Below are 21,172 nucleotides of genomic sequence, written 5' to 3' on the forward strand. Positions count from 1 at the left end.
AACCGTCAACCTATTCTTAGGCAACGCCACAAACTCTGGCACCCACCTGCTGATTGGCCTCGATCTTGCACCATGCCTTACGCATGAGGCAAGCAAGATTCGGATGGCTACTCTCCATCACATTTCTCCTTACATGGTGTGAACACCCTGCCATCCTCATGTGAGCAGATGTGCCTGTGGTACATGTTTGAGAGATTCTGGCTTTCGATCATGTTGGCCATATTTTGCAGATCTTCTGTCCTAAAAACCAGCGTGTTTTGAGTCGGGTGGGGTCAATCTGCAAAACACTACATTTTCTGGTACTTCAGGCATTGCTCTTGGGGTGCTAGAGGGTGGAGTGGTGGGAGTATAACACCTGTAACTTTGTTGATATGAGTAGAAGAATTTACATTTGATCAGGCAGGCTCCACAAAAAAAGATATGAGCCTCACCAATTATATAAACCACAAGGGTCAACCACATTTACAGGAAACATTCCAGAACTACGACATCAAAGGCCCTATCAGCACGAAAATAACTGAATACAGGGCAGTCACGATCCAAAAGGCAGAGAGGAACCATTTCCAGTACACAGCAAACTAGCGCCACACAGCAGCCTCAGAGGGCAGACCCATTAACCAACGCATAGTCAGCGGAGAAGCCAGTGCGACTTGAAATTCTCAACACTCAACACTTGTAACTTTGACAGCCGTGTGGATGCAGCAGAAGCTGCAGAACAGCCCCTGACCACCAAAACGATAACAATTTCATCCATAAGTGGAGAAGGCAGACGTTTGCCAAATGGTACACTACATCTATGTTGCACGGCTATTTGGATAGGAGTAAATAGAGGCAAATGGCATTTAAGGTGGGTTTGGATGAAAGTAAATGTGCCCGTAAATGAAAGAGAGGATTTAGAATTCCAATGCATTTCAATTCCTCTCATTTGCTCCCATCCAAACAGAATACTTGATTACAAATATATTTTACTCCCATCCAAACACAGAGTAAGCCATTTACTCCCAATTCATTTACCTCCAAACATATGGATCACGGCTTGCAAACATATTGAGGTGAATGGTATGATATAATGGCTTTCAAACAAAGGAAGTCAATTAGCTCCGACTCAGATGATTTTATTATTTTTTTTTAAATCAAAATTTCAAATACGAGTATTCTAATTAAGGCCAATATCTAAAGTGAGCGGTTAGAATGAGCCTTGGATATGCCTCCTTTTTGGGCTCATACCCTAAAATGATATGGCAAAATGGATGGACCGCATGGATAAAACCCATACACATGGTGGCCCACAATACAAACTGAAAATAGGAAATAGACAAAAAAGAAATGAATAGTAATGTACAAATAAGAACATTTAATTCATCCACCACCTGCACAACATGCATTTACCTACACGGCTCAATTTCTGCAAGATGTGTACAGGCCAACCTGCATTCGTTTCCATTCACAATCTCGTTGCACCCAAACATGCCCAATATTATAGATTATTCGGCACCGACTGGGTGTGACGCTTGATATGCATGCACCTGGAAACAGAACACATGGCATATATTAACTCAAATTAAACCGACTAAATTGTTTAATACACTGTTTCTAAGTTGAGTCTAAAAATCAGATGGTTGAGCAATCTTGACCTCTCATTCATGGAAACTCTTTTTTGAAATGAGACCATTGGACGTTTTTCATTTTTAACCGTCCAATAAAATACCCAGCAATCTAATATATCTGTTGTGAAATAAGAGTAATTTTTAGTTCATAATACATCTAAACTGGTACCCATAATTTAGACAGTAGTTTGAATTACTTGTATGTTATGGATGCAATTTCTCAGCAATTATTAACTGCCTGCATATCATTCATCACACTCCACCAGTATCAAACTACTTCTCTATTTCAAAATTCAAGTTCTAAACAATAAAAGAAAAAAGGCAAGCAAAGGAAAAATGCTACAATGAATTTTCATAACAACAAGCCCTGTCAGTGCACCTGAAATTCAATGATGCAATCTATACATTGGAGAACTCATGTTTTCATGGGAGGTATTCGCAAAACTTACCATCGTATGATTCCCCATGTAGGTCTCATAAATCATCTTCTATGTATAAGAACACAAGCACAGGCATCAATGGAAATGGATGGAGCCAAGGCCAGAGGAAGTGCCAGTCAATTGGCAGACGCATTCAATAACAGCATCTTCATTGACTCGTATGTCATGAAGACAATGCCAACACTAGGAATGACTTTATAGTACTCGGGAAGTATTCCCCTGTACAAACCATGGAAACCTTCAGTTCGGATGATATGGCTAAATGTCCTGAATAGGCCAGATTTGTAGATGCGAGCACGACCGCCTGCCCCTTCCAACTGCATCCGCCGCCTCACAAGATCCAAAGGGAATGTCGCTGCGAAAATTCAGAGCATAAGTGTTAGTCCTGAACATGCAGGCTCCAGTGCTGTGAACCATGTTCGGTGATATTTGTAATTTTACAAGATGCCAAATAGAATTTTAACTGAGAAGTGTTCATCATTCCTATTTTGATGTTGGTTGTGGTATTGTGTTGTTTAGGGTACGAAATTGCAGTTTGTTATTCATATAAGGAAACATCACTACTGTAAAAAGAAGAAAAAAGTTAGTTCTTGATAATTCTTAGTTGGAACATGCAGGTCACTTTATTATTATTATTGTTATTTTCAAGTTATGTGAAAGCATTTTGAATCCAGGAACTCTGCTCCACTTGAGGCTAGAACCGAGTAAAAGTTCACCTCAAATGGGGAGGATGGAAGCAAACAAAACAGAGGTTATCCATTCAGCACAGTATGCAATGATGTTCCTTACTGGGAGGTCCCACAAAGATAGGAAATGCAGCACAATGGACTGTGATCAGGATAGTCCTTGGATGGGCCTTGTAGATATGATTGAACACAGCAGAAAAATGTCGTTGATCCAACGTGCTTCACTTTTGATTCAGCCACCTAGAAATTAGTGGAGACAATTGGCAAAATGGAAGTAGTCCATCAAACAAATGAGTAGGAGCATATCCAGTCCACATGGTTTGCAGACAGTGGCCCATCAATGGTGGGACCCACACAACTGGCAGTTGAAATCATGGAGCTCCATGTCACATGTCCATGTTGATGCAGAAGGAGAAATTGAATTCCAACAGCCTATCAGTACAAAACTAGTAATCACACTACAAAAATTCCATGCTTATAAAAAGAAAACGTCACAACTTTCATTCAATTTCAATAGAATATGCATGACTTCAAACATATGACCTACTAGGTCAAAGTTTTCTGTTCTGGTTAATGGCTTCCCCCAAGGGTTTCTTCAAAGGCTCAAGAGGCATCAGGCAAAGGTGATCCACTCTCTCCATTCCTTTTTGTTGTCATTGCTGGGGCTTTAAGCAGAATGCTTTCAAAAGGGCAGGAAATGGGTCCCTTTTGAGCTTCACGGTCTCTCGATTGGCTCCTACGATTTCCCATATCCAAATTTGCGGATGATACTTTATTGTTTTGAGAAACGGAAGAAGCAAAAATTGACAACTTGGGTATGATTGTTAGGTGCTTTACGGCTGCTTCAGGTCAAAAGGTGAACTTGGCCAAGTGCAAATTGCTAGGAATCATTTGGATATTGATGAGGTCGGTCGATTGGCAGATCTTTTGGGTTGCAAGGTGGTTTCTTTTCCATCCTCCTACCTGGGTCTGCCCTTGTGTATCGGCAAGCCAGCCAAGCATTTATGGGATAGAGTCGTGGAAAGATTTGAGAAGGTTTTGACAGGATGGAAGGGGTGCTTTTTGTCTCTTGGTGGACGCATAGGCGGCTTTGTCTAACATGCATCTCTACTTCATGTCACTTTTTAGATGCCCGAGAGTGGTTCTCGACCAACTTGAGAAGCTCAGACGTGATTTCCTATGGGACAATTTGGAGGAGTAGAAAAGTTATTAATTGGATTGGGGTGAGATCTGTAAACCCTATGACGAAGGTAGGGCAAACATCCGTAACTTGTATCTAATGAACCTTGCCCTCTCGGGTAAGTGGTAGTGGCGCTTTGGGGAGGAGAGGGTGGCTCTTTGGAAACAACTTATTGATAGCAAATATGGTTGCTCCACAAGAGGATGGTGGACAAAGGAGTCTTCTAATTATAGAGCATCAGCGGTTTGGAAAGGCATCTCCAATATGAAGGCTAAATTCAAGGAAGGTATGACTTTCTCTTTGGGTAATGGGAAAGAATTCATTTTTGGGAAGATTTGTGGAGGGGCAACTTGCCTCTTCACATCAGATTCTCTTGGATTGCTCACCTTGCTCTAGATTGTTGCATCTTGGTGAAAAACTGTCACGATACATGTGGAGAGTCAATAATTTGGACCTTGCCTTGTCATCATAACCTCCATGACGATGAGATAGAAGAGGTTTCCGCCCTCTTGGAGTTTTTGCGCCCTTGCATCCCTTCGAGCAGCGATGGTGATACACATGTCACAGGAAGGTTTTCGGTTAGATCTTTCTATCACATGCTCCATATCAGTGGCCGGAAGAATAGAGTAATGACTTGTGTGTGGCATTATAGCACTCACCCCAAGGTTGGGCCTTTTGCCTGGCTTGTCAGAAGAAAGAGTCTTGACGATCCACAATCTTCAGAAACGATCAATGATAATTCCCAATATGTGCCTCATGTGCAATTCGGTTGCCCGGATGATTAACCATATTTTCATTCATTGCCCCTTTGCGAACTACATTTGGCATTCTATTCTTGCTAACTTCCATTTGGCTTGGTCAATGCCTCTTAATGTGGAAGATCTATTCTTGCTTTGGCATGGGGTCACTCTTTGCAAATGTTCTCTAGTTGTTTTGAGGCTTGCCTTTGCCAGATTTGAGGTGGAAGGAATGCTAGATGCTTCCATAATGAAAAAAAAATGAAGCCAGGGGGGGGGGGGGGTGCAGCTGTAGAATGGGCAGTGAGCAAAGGCTGGGTGGGGCATGTGAAATCATTTCCTCTTCCTTGTGTTTTGTTTTAGCTTTTTTGTTTTTCTTTTGGTGATATCTCAGCACCCCTTTAATGAAGTATGCTGTCATATCATTTATACTGTTATTTATTTATTTATTGGAAGATCACAATATCATTAAAACCAGGCAGCATTAAGCAAGATAAAGCAGGTCTTTATATAGGTTCACTAAAGAAACTTCTACAAGATCTCCTATCTATTCTAGCATTAGCCACATATAGGTTCCTAAAATGAACCAACTGCAATCCTTCCACTTTCTATTAACAGAAAGAAATAAAATTAGAGAAGGAAACTACTAAAAACTTGCTATTGAATTTCTAAACACAACTGTATGGATTGTACAAACACCACAAAAAGGACTTCGTTTGTATATAGCACATAAAAAGTCTGGTCGGACCAGTAGGCCTCACAGTCCAACCAATTGGACTCAGTCCAACTGGATGTCTTTTATGGGATTGATATGTCACATATCTTTCAAGTCGGGTCCACTTTAAACCTTCTTTGGTACACACAAGCGGCATGTGGCCTAGATGCATTAGAAATTGGTGCAAGCACGATCAATGAAATTCTGGGTCTAATAAAGCTTAACAGCACATGGGTGCTTGTGTAGCAGACCTTGCCCCAAGATCAGGCTGCTTGAACTCATTAGACTGGTCACACCTGCACAATTGAATGTGGATACAGGGGTGATGCCTTTTTTTCAGCCAGGTCATGGATACAGTGGGACCCACATGACATAGCTCATATTCCAACAAAAATTGAAGGTCTGCAGATGTGGTTGCTTGTAGTTGTGCAGGAAGGCTTTGCAAAGCTCTTCTTTATAGCACACAAGTTTATTGATTTTATAGAGAGACCAGGAAACTTTCATATCATACTGAGATTATCATAACAATTCATGTTTGACTCGTCCTTTTCTCCACCAGTGTAGCCCATGCATTGGGGTGTAGATTGTGTACCTGTTGATGATGCAATGCCTGAAAGACTGCCACAAGCTAAGCCCACCAGAACAGTGGAATCAGAAGGCCTGGCATACAAGGCATCAAACTAGAAGTATAAGTCTGGAGTGCATGAATTAATAGAAGCATATTGGTTTTCAAAATCATTGATAGCTATATCCACTAGAAAAGAAAACAGTACCTTCGTAGCTGCCACGAAGACCTCAAGGTCTCGTAAACGGCAAAGCTGATTGCTATACTGGGCCCAACCCCCTGTGTTGCACCAAATTTGTACACTATTGGCCAGAATATTAACATCAACTATCACTATGAACAAACAGAACCATAAGAAGAGAAACATACCAATAATGTAGGACCAAGACCTTTATACAACCCTGTAATACCCTCATCTCTGAATATTGTATGAAGTGCATGGGAAATGCCTCTATAATAAGCAACATTTGTCTGCAGAAGTTAAAGGCCAAATGAGTAAAACCAATGGATCCAAGCTTGCAACAATTCCATTTCACTAATGCTATTGACAAAAGGTAGTAACTACCCATTAACCGTAAAAACAGATGTAATGCGACAAAATTCACTAAATTGTGAGGAATTGTAAACGGAGAAGTTAAAAAAGCAACCTACATGTATTAACTAGAGAGAAGGCCATAATGCAACATGGAAGGAATAAATTTTATGAAGATATAACATCCATCTAGAAAAACTAATGTAGGGGCATTTCACACCGGGCTCAAGTGGGGTGGCCCGTGGGATGCGGGGACACACTTGGGGTGGGTGACCCATGTGATTTGGGGCCCACGGGGGAGGTCTCGTGTTCGAGAGTCCTCACTGGGGGTGATTAATGCAGGGGCATTTCATACTGGCCTCGAGTGGGGTAGCCCGTAGGATGCGGGGACACACTCGGAGTGGGTGGCCCATGTGATTTAAGGCCCACAAGCCCACGAGAGGGGTTCGGCCGAGGTCCTAACCCATGAAATGTGGGGCCTAAGCTATGAGATAAAGGGATTAATTCATACTCTAACAGTTCGAGCTTTTAGAGCAAGTAGTTAATTGTCCTGCATCAAATTGGTATCAGAGCAGGAGGTCTGGTGTTCGAGACTCCTCACCGGAGGTGATTAATGCAGGGGCATTTCACACCGAGCTCGAGTGGGGTAACCCGTGGGATGTGGGGACACACTCGGGGTGAGTGACCCATGTGATTTAGGGCCCACGGGAGAGGTCTCGTGTTCGAGACTCCTCACCGGGGGTGATTAATGCGGGAGCATTTCACACCGGGCTTGAGTGGGGTAGCCCGTGGGATGCGAGGACACACTCGGGGTGGGCGGCCCATGTGATTTGGGGCCTACGAGGGGGATTCGGCCGAGGTCCTAACCTATGAGATGTGGAGCTTGGGCTATGGGATAAAGGGATTAATTCGCCATACTCTAACAGTTCGAGCTTTTAGAGCAAGTGGGTAATTGTCCTGCATAAAAAACTATCCACTGAAATCTTTCATTCTTCAATGGTGATACCAGAAAAGTTAGTAAAACAATACAAGAGAATGAAAAGAAGAAGAAGAAGAAGAAGAGAAAAATGGTGATAAAGGCAATTGGGAAAACTTTTGCAAAGCTCTGATTACTTAGGTGTTCACACCCCAAGTATAGGGTTGTGATGTAGTAATAATCTCGGTAAGACCGAGTTCGAATCCACAAAGACTGAACCTTGTATGTGTAATCTGAAAGTAACCAGAACTAGAACTAGAAAACGATGAAATCTAAATCAGAAGGAATTAAAGGAAGAATTGTGAATAATTAAACTAAAACTTGTGAAATTCAAAGGTGGGAAACTAGGGTGCTAAGGATCCACTTGAAGAGATCAGGGAGACCTATGCTTGATTCAAGAACTCAACTGGAGTCAGAGTCTCATCTTCATCCAATTGAAAGATAATCCATTAAAAATCAAATCTAAACTTCCTTTGATCCAGTTTTCAAGAAATGAGAGGTATAAGAATTAGAATGGATTCCATCACAAAACCATGCCTATGAGACAAAACAAGCAACAGAATTAAACTAATCCACAACCAATCAGAAAGATATATGAATGTTAGGAAGGATTCTATCATCCAACCATGCCCAGGAGACAATAGTGAACAACAGGGATTCCTAAATTCATAATCCCTATAATGCTAAGAACATGCTCAAAACTATAACATATCCATTGTAATTTAAGTCACAACAAACCATTAAAAACTGAGAGCATTCCACAATATCAAACTATAATTAACGAAGGTTCATAAACATAAATCAAAACCGTAGAAAACTCCCATCACACTACAAGCTTCACCTCTTAGCCCTAGCTAAGAGGTTTAGCCTGACATAGTCATGCTAAAAACTCTGAAAAGGAAAGAAATAACCAAAAGAAAGAAGAAAGGGAAGAAGGAACCCAAGCCCGAGTCGTACACGCCTTCTCTTCCTTGCTCTCTTCACGTCCACGCTCTCCAAGATGCCTTCACGGCTGCCCAAGATATCAAGATAGCCTTCCCACGTCCTTCTCTCTCTCTCTCTCTCTCTCTCTCTCTCTCTCTCTCTTTTATAGGCCCCAGGGGCGGTTTAGAGGGCTGGAAGTCAGTTGCACAGATTTTACGCAACGAAAACGCAAACTTGCAGAGGCAGTTGTGTTTGGAGGGAGATTTCGGCCAGAAGATGTCCAAAAACCACATTTTGACGCCATGGTTTTGGTAAATACCCACTTCTCCATCTTTTGAACGGTCTGGATCATCCATTCGACCACAAACAGTGGCCCACAACTCCCCGCAACGTCTAGAAAAACCGGACGTGCGTATGGTGCGAATTCTATTACACTGACGTGTTCGATGGGCCCCACAGTGATGTTTTCTGAAAAATCCGCCCTGTTCATTGGATTCCTGGCGAAATTTCAGTCAGAAAGGAGAGATTTTGGTTGAGTTTTGGTGCGGTCTACTGTATTAAATCAACTCGCCGTTCATCCCGCGTTTTTCGACGATCCACGTGTGTATGTGTGCATAGGGCCAAAAGGTCACCATGGCCAGGGTCGTGCCCACCCTCTGGAGCATGTGGACGGTCTAGATCGTCCATTTGGACGATGTATGGGGCCCACTAGCCAAAACCGGCCAAACGTGGTGCGTCCACTGGACGTTGGTACGAAAAAAAGGGTCGGGTCAACCTCCTATTGACCGGACTCTTAGTTCAGTGCACAACCAGTGCCGTGTACATGATGTACACACACTGGCCATGTGGGGTCCATCGTGATGTTCCTGAGAAATCCGCTCCGTCCATTCGTTTTGTTAGCTCATTTAATGAGTTGAGACCAAAGTTGAAGCATATCCAGATATCAGGTGGGCCCCAAATCAGGATTTTAGGAGCTGATCTATCCTTTGGGCCACTTCTATAAGGATCTAATGACTGAAATTTTACGTGTACGATTAATTTATGGTCCTTAGGCCATATATGAAGTTTCAAGCCGAACGGATGGTGGGAACCCTGTGATCTTGCATTCTGGATGATTTTCGAGCCCGTTTAACTTGAGTGGCTTATTTTTCTCGGATCTCTGGCATGTAAATTCTTTGATCTCAATCCCATGGAGTCTGTCCCTTGCCTTGGTGATTTATGAGCGTCAAATCCAAGCTTTTAGTACCCTTTTTCAGTTCAAGCCCCTAAATACACCTTGCATCACAAATACGATTAAAATAAGCCGTTAAACAGTATCATGTTTATAAATTCAGGTAATAACTAGGGTCTAATATGCAATATTTGACCCTCAACATTAGGGCACACCTAACACCCAAGAATATAGTGACAAAACTATTAGTAAACTACGGTGAGCTAATAAGACCATCGGAGGAAAGGTCTATATTGCCGCCTAACTACTAATAAGTACAACAAACCCAAATAGCCTGGAAAAGGCTATGATGATGCACGATGAGCTACTTGTCTAAACTACTTGAACTAAGAAACAGTTGAGCTTACAAATGAAAATACATATATCACTGATTCAAGGTGAATGTATGGAATGTATAGATAACAAAGGCTGGCAGATCAAAAATCATTTTAATGACCATAATGGAGATGACGGCATAGTTTGGCGGCCCTAACACCAGCCATGAAGCAGCTATCGATACCCAGGACCTACATATCCGTTTCATATGTAGTACATTGATATTTGCAGCATATAAGAAAATTTGTTGCTGCTTCTAAAAAATATGATATCTGTAACTAGAAAACAATGTGAGCTGTTCATTTAAATAGTAGTTAGAGCTGTTCACCTATGTACATGCCTCAGGTAAGGCACAAGCCTTGCACCTCCTGGGGCCTTCCGTGAGCGCGAGCCTCACACCTGGGCACGAATCTCTTAGGCATGTGCCTGAACCAACCAGGCGCGAGCCTCGCACCTCTTGCAATAAACAAGGTGCTGCCAAACCTTAATGTCAAATCATTTGACTTACAGATCAACTTACACAGAAAATTTTAAAAAAGAGAAAAATAAAAAGAGCGAGTTGGACTAATGCTTATGACAGGTACAGTCAAAGCTAATTAATGGGTTGCCTGCAACTCTAGCCAAAGGGGATGCTAGTATTACCTGAGCTGTAAGTCGTGTTCTGATGAGATCCAATGGATATGTGATAGATGCAGCTGTTATTCCTGCCAAACCACCACCTGCAAATCGTACACAAAGATCTGCACTCATACTGTCTCTATGCCCATCCAACCCCAGAATTGACTGTAGTAACTGCAACAAAAAAGGACAACAGAGACAGAAAAAAGGGATAACTAATAGCAATTCATGAACAGTAAACTATGATCATACAGAGATTTTTTCACTGACATTCTTGTAGCGTTCATAAGCATAGAAGCTAACTGAAGAATAAGGAAGACGATGAGCGATTGTGACAAGGTTTCCTTTCCAAAAAGCTCTAAAACCTTCTTCACAGACAATACGTGAAGCCTCACGCCATATGCTAGCCTTGCTCAATGTGGCAACGTCAGAATGCATACCTTGTACCTACGGAAAGAAACAAAATGTTAGACCAGAAGCTACACAGATATCCCTCAAATTTAAAATTAAAAAAAAAACAAAATAAAAACAAAAAGAAAGAAAGAAGAACCTAAAACACAGATCATGCAAATAAACCACATTTCTGAAATAATATAAAGTAGGAACCAGGGCAAACTTATGTTAAGCTAAAAGATTATATATATATATATATATATATAGAGAGAGAGAGAGAGAGAGAGAGAGAGAGTCATGCTCCCCTGCGCACCTACGCACGTGCGCACCTTTGCACACATGTCATGGGTGTCTAATCTGAACGGTCCATGTGATGCGGAATCCCATGAAACCTCACGTGAGAAATTTCCACCCTAACCTAAAATTCTGGTGGGCCATAGCAAAGAGAAATGCAAATCAAGGGAGGAAACTATTTTAATTTTTCATGGCCCATCAAAGTTCTAGATCAAAGTAAAACTTGGTCCTGGGGGGTTTCATGAGGTGCTGCTTCACATGAACGGTTCAGATTTTGGATCCACATCATGTATGATGGGTTCTCAAAAAAGTTCGTATGTAACAGGTACGAACTGGTTCGCAGGTAAGCATTTCCGTGGGTGTGTGTGTGTGTGTGTGTGTGTGTGTGTGCGTATATATATATATATATAAACCAAACTAAACCTCTTAATAAACATAGATCATTGCCACTAAGCTCAGAAACAGCAGCTCAAAATCTTCTTCTTTTTGAAAGATGACTGAAATTCATTAACCCAGAAAAATGAAAGCAGCAATAAAACGCAGGAGGTGACCCTCTCGTCGCCAACCTGGTAATAAAAGCACTGAAACAACAACACGAAAAGCAAAACAGCAAGACCCCTTTAAAACAATATTTTCTGGGGTCTTCAAAATCCACACCCCAATTCCCCAAGAGACCAAAATATGAACACCCACTGTAATCTGGCCGCATAAGAGCCCAGTCAATGATCATGGCCGAGATACTCTATTCATTTTTTTTGTCAATTTTTTAAAAGGGAAGATGGTAGGTTGTTTACATGTAGGGATGTGGAGAAATCCCAACTTCCGCAAGAGTCCTAGCTCTCCTATGGATGCTCATACAACAATAAAACAAATGCAATGAACTCTAGATACCAATACACACACACACACACACACACACACACACCTGAGGAACCACATTTCCTTTGTATAAACTACCCTTAGTGACCATAGTACATTGTCCAATCTGAAACCACTTTTACTTCTCCATGAGTATGGGAAATTTTGAGAGCATCCAAAATAAAATGGGAAAACAAAGATGAAAGATCACACTAAGCACAAAGATAAAAGTGCATGGAGTTCTTGGTCAAATAGCCACAGTAGTTTCTTCATATTTCATTGAAGATTAGAAAAAAAAAGATGTCCCTTGAGTAGAATATTGGGTAACACCCCGAACTTTTCAATTCCCAAGTATTGAAAGTTCTCGAGTGTTATCATGAAGTTTAATTTGGTAAGTACATGTATACGATACCCATTTAGCTATCCTAACCCTACATCCATTCTCCAACATGAATCTGACCGATTAATAATGATCTTCATCCATAAATCAAGCCATCCAACCGTTGATCATGTGGTTGGATATATGTACCTTCCCTTGACTTAATCGGTGAATAACTCTATATCCATAATGATTTAGATGTAAATTCTTTTCTAAGAATTGTTTAGAAATGGGCATATAACCATGTAGAACCATTAGATTTCACAAAACTCTTAGATCAACAATAATTATGAAAATGCCATTAACGTATACCCCTGAATTCCAAATCACATGGTTCTCATGATCCGTTTTGTGTGAAATTTTATACCAGGCCTGATTATCATAAATTAACCATACACGTCGAATTTCAGCCCTTAGGTCATAGTAAACTAGCTACTTGACCTCTATATCCGTCCGTACACTTATCAGATCAAGATTCTGATCCGTTCATCTTATTCACCCCATATGAATATGCTCAGACCGCCATTAGAATTACAATCTGAGGAACTTACACATGGGAACAAGTCACTCGAATCTAACGGTATACATGTCCTACCTCTAATCACTCTAGAAACCCGCTTTATGTCCATCCATTTACGAAACTGGACATACATCCACCTACATACATGGTCAGATTGCTAACCATCAAGTTCCTTTATTTTTAGCAAGTCATCTGACCATCTGTCATGTTTGGATCTGCCAAACGGGCCGTCCAAAATCAGAATAAACTATTCAATTCGAAGATCTTAGGGCACGTGTCCAAACTACCGGACGATGCTTTGATTAGATGTATATAAACATTGCATTAAACCTCAAAGTAGTATAGTCCATTAAAATGATATCTTGGCCATCTGTAAGCGATCAAGGCTTAAACTTAGGCGTTATCAAGAACATGAAAAACAACAAACATTGATGAAATTTCATCCCATTTGTATGGTGCAGTTAGGAGGTACGGACGACGGAAGTTGTAAGAAAGGAGAAGGCCAAATTGTAAATAAAAACCCAAAACTCAAAACTCATACACACAGCAACGAAAGTTTTTTTACGTGAGTTTTCACCCACACGCAACGTGTGGCCCACCTAAGATTTAGATCGGTCCTATAGTTGAGGTCATAGCCGAATACGATCTTGCAAATACGGTTAACGGAGTGGATCTCTCAAAGGACATAACAAATGAACCCCACTGGATGCCACGGTGAAGCACGTAACAAGTTATACGGCTAGCCAATCACATGTATTTTACGTGATTTCAGTAACGTTCAAACACGGGAAGCCTCGGATGATTAGGGTGTCGTGGCCCACCAAAGACTTGGAGTTCCTTCATCTTTTGGTCCATGGCCTATCATGGCCCTACAGAGTTGATGAAGGGACTGGATTTCTCAAATAATCATCACAAGCGGACCCCACCTACTCCATCCATCGAACAAAAGTCGGCACTTGTGGTGACAGAGTTCGAACGATTCACGCTCGCAGGAACTTCCTCACCGAAACTTCCGGGCTCGGCAACTCTAATCAAATGTAAGCCGTTCAATCCTCATCAAGGGAGGATCCGACTCTTACCAAAACTCCTGGAAAAAGGTTGGTAAATCCCACAATGCTGGGAGTACCGAAGAAGGCGGTTTCGGATGCAAACCGCGTGGGGAGCAGACGACTGCACATTCTCACTGAACCCATCAAGGAAATGATTTGGGCCCTCCATCTAACGATTCCCCAAACTCCCTGTGACAGATTTGATCCCTCTAGGAGGACTAGCTGGGAAAGATCTGGGTTGAGGAGGTATCCACCATGGATGCGAAAACCGTCTTCCTCGACTGTGTCTAGGACTATAGGACACAGCCCCAATGCAACCTTGGTGATCAAAACTTCGATCCGATGACCACCAAAGGTAAAGCACCAAAAGGATCAAGCGAGTCCAACGACAATAGAGAGACGAACAGACTTTTCACGCAAGGTGATTTCGCACAAGTCGACCGAACAAACAGACTTATGCACGAAGGTTCTAGGTCTCCAAAGAAAACCTATAAATCTCTCGGCCGAGGACAACAAACCATAGAAAAGGAGAGAGAAAGAAGGAAAGAAAGAAAGACAAGAATGAGAGAGAATGAGAGAGAAAGAAAGGACGAAAAAGAAAACAAGGAAAGAAAGAAAGAAAAGAGAGATCTTTTGCCGAGTCCAACCCCTTGTTGGACGTGTTCTAGAGCAAGAAAGAATAAAGTAAAAGGAAGAAAATAAGAGAAGAAAGTGGAGAAGAAGAAGAACAAGAGAGAAAAGCAGTTTTACTAGCCGAGTCAACTCAGTGGAACCACTAAGTCCAACAACGACTAAACCAAGTTCAGATCAATTCTAGCCAACCATGCCACGAGGAAAGTCCCATGGTAGAGACCTTCCTTCTAGTTCCATTAGATGTCGGGTTCCGTTCAATTTTGAACTCATAACCATGTAAATTGATCAACTAGTGATTCCAACTGAGTTGACTCAGAGAATAGACACTGGGCAAGGTTAGTTACCCATCTAAACTATACCCAAGTTTAAGTTGATTCATAACCAGTATAAACTAATCTTTGACTGAACCCTAGACTAAATCTTAACCATATAAGTTTTGTGATTTAAGACAGAAATTGAATTTAAGGTGTGTCTACGACCGTCTACCAACCTTTGAAGGTGATTATAATAATCAGGTGAGGGTTTTATCCTTTAAGCTTACGGTATTTTAAGTTGATATGTTTTATCTTAACAGTTACATACTATGTTTTCATGTTGTTCTGGTTTCCTTCCTACGATTATTTAATTTATCATTAACAATTTTCTACCCTTTTGGGAATTATGATATGATGTTTATTACGAGTGATCTTTATGAATTTATGTGAAGTGATAGATACAGGCCTTGTGTCACGCCCCAAAATTCAGGTACAAAGTGTGCACCCTCAGACCCGAGTTTCAGTTCGTAACTCGTACACAAAGTGTACTAATTTAATTCCTTAATCGGTTTAATCAGAGATGATAATTATATTTAATATAAGGTCCACCATAATCTCAATCACACATACATAATACTTAGCACCAATCAACTAAACATCTATTAATCTTGACGACCCTTAAAATAAAATGAACATTAAAATCATTCACTTATTATACCATTATACTATAATGATATTTATTCCATGCTAACATTATTTCAAAGAAATAAATCTAAATAATTGCTTAAAGTCTCAAAATAAATACTAGTATGCATTATCAAACTATACTAACAAAATAAAACATATAATCAAAAATTGTCTAATGCCGCCACTTTATCTTCCGATAAGTATGCCCATGTTTCAGGTGGGTCGTGTTCAGGTACAGTAGATCCTTCTGGTTCTTGCATCACACCATCTGCTAATAGCTCCTCTGTACGGTTTTTCTATCAATAAAAATGTAAGCTGGTCAGGCTTAGTGATATAACCCAGCATAGTTCATAATCATAGCAATTAAAATAATACATAAATACATGTACAATGATATGAATGTAAAATGATGTATGAATGCATCAGATGGGATGATCGTCCATCTGCTTGGGTTGGAGGTCGTCAACCCGCATCCACCCGTTGGGTAGGCTTCCACCTTTCGGTAGGCTTGGGCATAGTCCGCATCTGGTAACGCTCTACCAGAATCGACATTTCTTCCAAGGAGGGCCCCTAGGATCGACCATGCATTATGCAATACAATAAATGAGGGATGATATGTAAATGCATATTTTTCATATTTGGCATAGTTATCTTGATTAAAATATTCACATATAAATTTATCGTACAATTATCATATCAAAATATTCAAATCAGTAAATCAATCAAACAATCACGATGATTTATTTTAATTTTAATGAATTATGAGACAAGTTGGGTTACTCACCTGAGTTTGGTAGTATTGACTCTGCAATGTAATTAGGTTGATTTGAATTCCGGGGTCCTATCAATTATATCAACGATATTATTATTCATTTATTTGTATTACATGGTGGGGTCCACCTTTGATTAACATTCTAAGTGGCCAAATTTAAAATAATCAAATAATTAAAATTATATGTTTATGTAAATTTAATTATCAAGATTTAGATTTTCTTTTTAAGATCCTGAAATTGAATGTCAAATAATTAATCGGGGTGACCAACCGAATGATTGGATCATCTAGATTCTTGAGGTATTATCATGTTTTGCCTCTACACATTAGATGGATGGTGTGGATCTAACCACACATACACCGATGGCCCATCTCGACCTTCTATGCCAAGTGATACCAACACTTGTGCAAAAATCTAAGATTCCTTTATTAAATACTTTTAGATCTGACTAATGTGGCCTATCTGATTGTTAGATTGATCTAAAAATTATAGCCCTTGTATATTTTGGCCTTAAGGGTCATATGATCCGTACAGATCTATCTTAGCACAATCAGATTCCATCCATTTAATTTATTCCTAAAATATTACTAATTAGACCGAAATCATAAAAACATCACTTTATTAAAATTGACTCTACACACCTATACAATGATGGTGTGGATGATCCACGCCATCCATTGTATAGATCAAGAAGAAATTAACAACATAATAAAAAGTTAAAAAGACCTAACAATTAGAACTTACCTGATCGAGCTTTCTTAGAATTTCCTCTGCCTTTTACTTTAGGGCTTCCTATCTCCTTTTTTTTTTAATGCAGAAACCTTCCATATCCCTTTTTAAAGAAAATTCTCATAAAATATGATGAGCACATCCTCCCTTATCCTGAATTTGAATTTTTTTATGATATTTAATAAAAAAATTATTATTACTACTTCAAGAATCGATCCCTAAACCTCTCTCAATTAAGAATTTCGCTACCAACTCAACTATTGACTTGTTTTTATTTTTTATTTAAAAATAAAATCTTTAAATATTTAATTTAGTTTTTTTTTATAATGTACCAAAATTTAGGGTTGTTACACTTTGCCCTTGCCTTTATCAATTTGTTGAGTTAGCCTTTGCTACTCTTCTCTTTATTGAGTTGGTCATTACCACTCTCTTTATCATTGAGTTGGTTATTGCCACTCTTCTATTTGATGAGGTAGTCATTGTTACTCATTTCCTTTATTGTGTTAGCCATGTGCTATTTACCCTTATGGCTTGGGCATGTGTCTTGGATTCCAAAACTCTTATGATTCAATGGATTTCCCATTTTGGTACAAGTACTATGTTGTGTATCCCACCTCTAGCGGTCGAATAAATATCGTGGACGTAATGCGTTTTCGGTAGCAGCCCCTGGGGCGACACGTAATTCCATGTTTCATGTGTAGTGGTGCACAAATTGATATAAGTAATTCGCAATGCGTGTTACATCACTTCCGAAATTGGATGTCACAAATAATCGCTTTATAAACAAATCGTGTCATGTAATTTATCTAATCATGTGTTGTGTTCGTCTTGGGATAACCGCGTAAAACCATGTTAAACGTGAGACACGCCGACGAATCTCCATATAATGGGCTGCAGGGCGAGTTGGATAACTCTAATCATATTCCACATTGTGGCGATCGCTAAATGTGATAAAGGCTTGCATCTCATGTAGGTTGCTTGCGTATATTGGTACCTCTTGTAGTTGTGGAGTACGGGACGTATCAGAACATTTATATTGATTTTATGAATCTCTTGAATTATTGTTAATCTTGAAGGATGAACATCACTATGAGTAGGGTATTGACTCTCTCCAACCATACGGATGATGCGGGTGACGTATAAATTGAAGACCTAGAAGACCTTCTCTCTATGGAAGATTTTACTAAATGAATTAAGAAGATAGTTTCATGATTTACATTTATATTTCCGCTGCAAACTTGATAATGTAATAAACTCCCATTGAGAGGGCATTTGATATCTTTTTCTTTTTCTTTTTAATTTATTATTATTATTTTTTTTACACACGCACACACACCCCCACATACTCACGCCTTAGTGGGATTTCACCACCTATGGATACTCCCACTGAGAGGGCATTTGATATCTTCTTCTTCTTCTTCTTCTTCTTTTCTTTCTTTCTTTTTTTTTTTTTTAAAATTATTTTTACCCACACACTCACGCCTTAGTGGCATTTCCCCACCTATGGATACTCGAACCCTTGACTAGGTGTTGAAACTCCTGAGAGTACCACCGGAGCAAGAGTAAGGATCCAGGGCATTTGATATCTTATTGAATTCTTTTACTATAATAAACACACTTGATTTTATTCTCATGAATGATTACCTTCATGAATGTAACTGGATGTGTGTGTGTGTGTGTGTGTGTGTGTGTGTGTGTGTGTGTGTGTGTGTATATATATATATATATATATATATATATAGTGCGATTTTTAAAGCATTCAATTTATTTAATTATTAACACTCAGTTTTTTTGAACATGAGTATAAACTTTGACCATGAAAATTCAGGGATATTACATATTGTGTTTGAAAAAGCTCAATGGTGAACTGGTCATGCAGTGCCGTCAATCAGAACAATCAATATGTTGAGACTTTCTCTCCACGCTGCAAATTGTGGAAAGGAATAAGTCAGTAGCACAACATTGCAAGAATGAAGCAGGAGTGCAAGTAACAAAGAAGACAGTTTCTTTTCTCATCTATTGTTTTGTAGCATCTCTTGACTAACATTTAAGAAGAATTCCAAAATCCAGTATCCAGGATAATGAATCATTACAAAAGGTGAGAGACTCATAATCCATGAGGTTTGCTAAGCTCACAAGTGAGTAGAAACCTGCCCATTTACACACAAGCACGCATGTGTGAAATCCATGATCACCATCGGGTGGGGCCACACTATTTTGATCTTCTGTCCAAAATATCAAGTTGTTTCAGTCTTCACAGCAAACAAACTACAAACCAATGGATGGCTAAAAAAAGGTAGTCATATACCTCTGTTTGTTTCATACAATGTGGTCCAAATGATGAGTGAACCCACCTAATTTATAGGCCAGGAAACATAGATAATGCCACCCACTCGATGGAAATCTGGGATCACATATGTGTGCCATACTGCCGAATTGGCATGTCTTCTTGCAAGCAGATACAGGGATCTACACGCCCATGCCTTGTTGAGTTACTGAAACACTTTAACCCACTTCTGATGCCCTGACCACTAATTACTTGATGCTTTCTAAGGTGAGTAAAAGGAGAGGAGCACGACTTGTGGTGGTATACCATCTTTCCCACCAAAATGCCACTTGTATAGGGCATTTGTTAAATAACCTGTGAAATACTTTTTTTTTTTAATGAATAATCTATGCAGGACATACTCACTTGACACAAAAATCAGGCTAGTCAACTCATCCGATAGGCCACACCATTGGAATTAATGGAGGACCGATGGTCTAACTCAACATGCAGGTGTGGCCCACAAATTGAGGGATCATGCAGTTTTTCGAGAAGGGTAATCTTCATTGTGTGGCCTGCCATTTATGGTAAGGATGTCCCAAACAAATGGCACATTAGTAGAAATGTGGTGCAGCAACATAAGTTATGGTGTCGTTGCCTGTCAGTGATCATTTCTCTTTTTCTCCGGGAATCCATATACCTCTTCTAAAAACACCACAGAGGTGCGAATGATTCATTTCACATTTTCCCAATAAGTTCTTAAGATAGAAAAGCAGAACATAGTCATAAATCACATTACAAACCCTCCGATTGAATATAAGGGTGCGGTTGGAGTCAAGATTTGAAATGGGATTGATGCTTTCCACCCAAATCACTGGAGGGCCCAAATGACATTTTTTTCTAGGTCAGTCCCAAATGCTCCGAAAACCATTTGGGGTGATTCCCTCCAAAATGCTACTTAGGCGGACCACACAAATGCAGCCAAGCCCTAGAGAAATGATGAAAACAACAAAAAATATTTCATAATTTTCCATTAAAAAAAAAAAAAATTTGTCACAGAAGCACAACACAAGCCACCCCTGCAGGGAAACCCCGCCCAAAATGTCTCTGCATCGCAAGCATGCAAAACTCGTGTCCTGAAAAACCAAAGCATGAATTTTACAAAACCAAGAACCCTAAAAGAATCGAAAAGAGATGTAACATGTCTCTCACCAAATGAGAAAGAAATAAAGAAACTGAGCCGCCATTTTACAACGTATCAAAGAAGAGTTGCACTAATTCAAAAGAGACGAACAGAGAAATAAATGAAAAACGTAGAAGGGGAACATTACGCATTGCAGGAGTGGGACCCACCTGGAACAGAATGGTGAGGCGGGCGAAGGGAGCGGTGCAGGTCTTGCTGACGGCACCAGCGATGCCTCCCGCCAGAAGCTGCGGCACCGTGCCATTCTGTGGCGAAGGCTGAGGGAGCGCTTGCTGCCGCTGGTGATGCGAGTACTTACAAACGCCGCCATCGACGACGCCTCCGTTCACGGAGTTTAGAGCTCTCTGCCCTCCCAACGCAGCGACCCGAGCTTCCGTCCGCATTTCCCCTTCTTTCTGATCTCCTCCCCTTCTAGAGCTGGAACTCTGTCAAAACCCTAGAAAAAAAAAAAGAGCGGATAATTTCTAGGGTTTGGGGAAGAAGATTTTTGGGGAATGAAATGTCCTCTGAGAAAACCTAGAAAAAGTAACGTGGGATCTTCCTCTTCTTTTTGGAATAATTTTCGATTCAAAACCCACTAAAAACCCTAGCTGGAGAGAGAGAGAAA

At 40.3% G+C, this 21,172-nt stretch overlaps 1 protein-coding gene across 4 annotated transcripts; it reads right to left on the minus strand.

Annotated features, from left to right (window-relative positions):
• Positions 1–343: 343 nt before the first annotated feature.
• LOC131243846 (uncharacterized) lies at positions 344–21,172 on the minus strand. 4 transcript variants are annotated; one of them, XM_058243459.1, is made up of 10 exons: positions 20,715–21,172; positions 10,797–10,973; positions 10,551–10,700; positions 6,300–6,401; positions 6,139–6,209; positions 5,958–6,025; positions 2,057–2,402; positions 1,635–1,725; positions 1,390–1,526; positions 344–722 (listed from the first exon to the last, which is right to left on the minus strand). In XM_058243459.1, the coding sequence occupies exons 1-7, from the start codon at positions 20,946–20,948 to the stop codon at positions 2,164–2,166; spliced, it is 1,041 nt and encodes a 346-aa protein (XP_058099442.1). In that variant the 5' UTR covers positions 20,949–21,172; the 3' UTR covers positions 344–722; positions 1,390–1,526; positions 1,635–1,725; positions 2,057–2,163. The 4 variants fall into 4 exon arrangements, with proteins under 4 accessions (XP_058099442.1, XP_058099441.1, XP_058099443.1 ...); XM_058243458.1 differs by lacking the exon at positions 1,635–1,725; XM_058243457.1 differs by lacking the exon at positions 344–722 and having other exon boundaries at positions 1,293–1,526; positions 1,805–2,402.

The sequence above is a fragment of the Magnolia sinica genome, chromosome 4 (genome assembly GCF_029962835.1).
Source record: "Magnolia sinica isolate HGM2019 chromosome 4, MsV1, whole genome shotgun sequence".
Classification (NCBI taxonomy): domain Eukaryota; kingdom Viridiplantae; phylum Streptophyta; class Magnoliopsida; order Magnoliales; family Magnoliaceae; genus Magnolia; species Magnolia sinica.

What these genes read in the sequence shown, in the direction of transcription:
- LOC131243846 (XM_058243460.1), bottom strand. Translation starts at nt 20,948, where the DNA reads ATGCGGACGGAAGCTCGGGTCGCTGCGTTGGGAGGGCAGAGAGCTCTA. An exon ending in GCCTCACCATTCTGTTCCAG is followed by an intron (nt 10,974 to 20,714) that starts GTGGGTCCCACT and finishes TTCTTTCCGTAG; the next exon opens with GTACAAGGTATGCATTCTGA. An exon ending in GTCTTGGTCCTACATTATTG is followed by an intron (nt 6,210 to 6,299) that starts GTATGTTTCTCT and finishes GGTGCAACACAG; the next exon opens with GGGGTTGGGCCCAGTATAGC.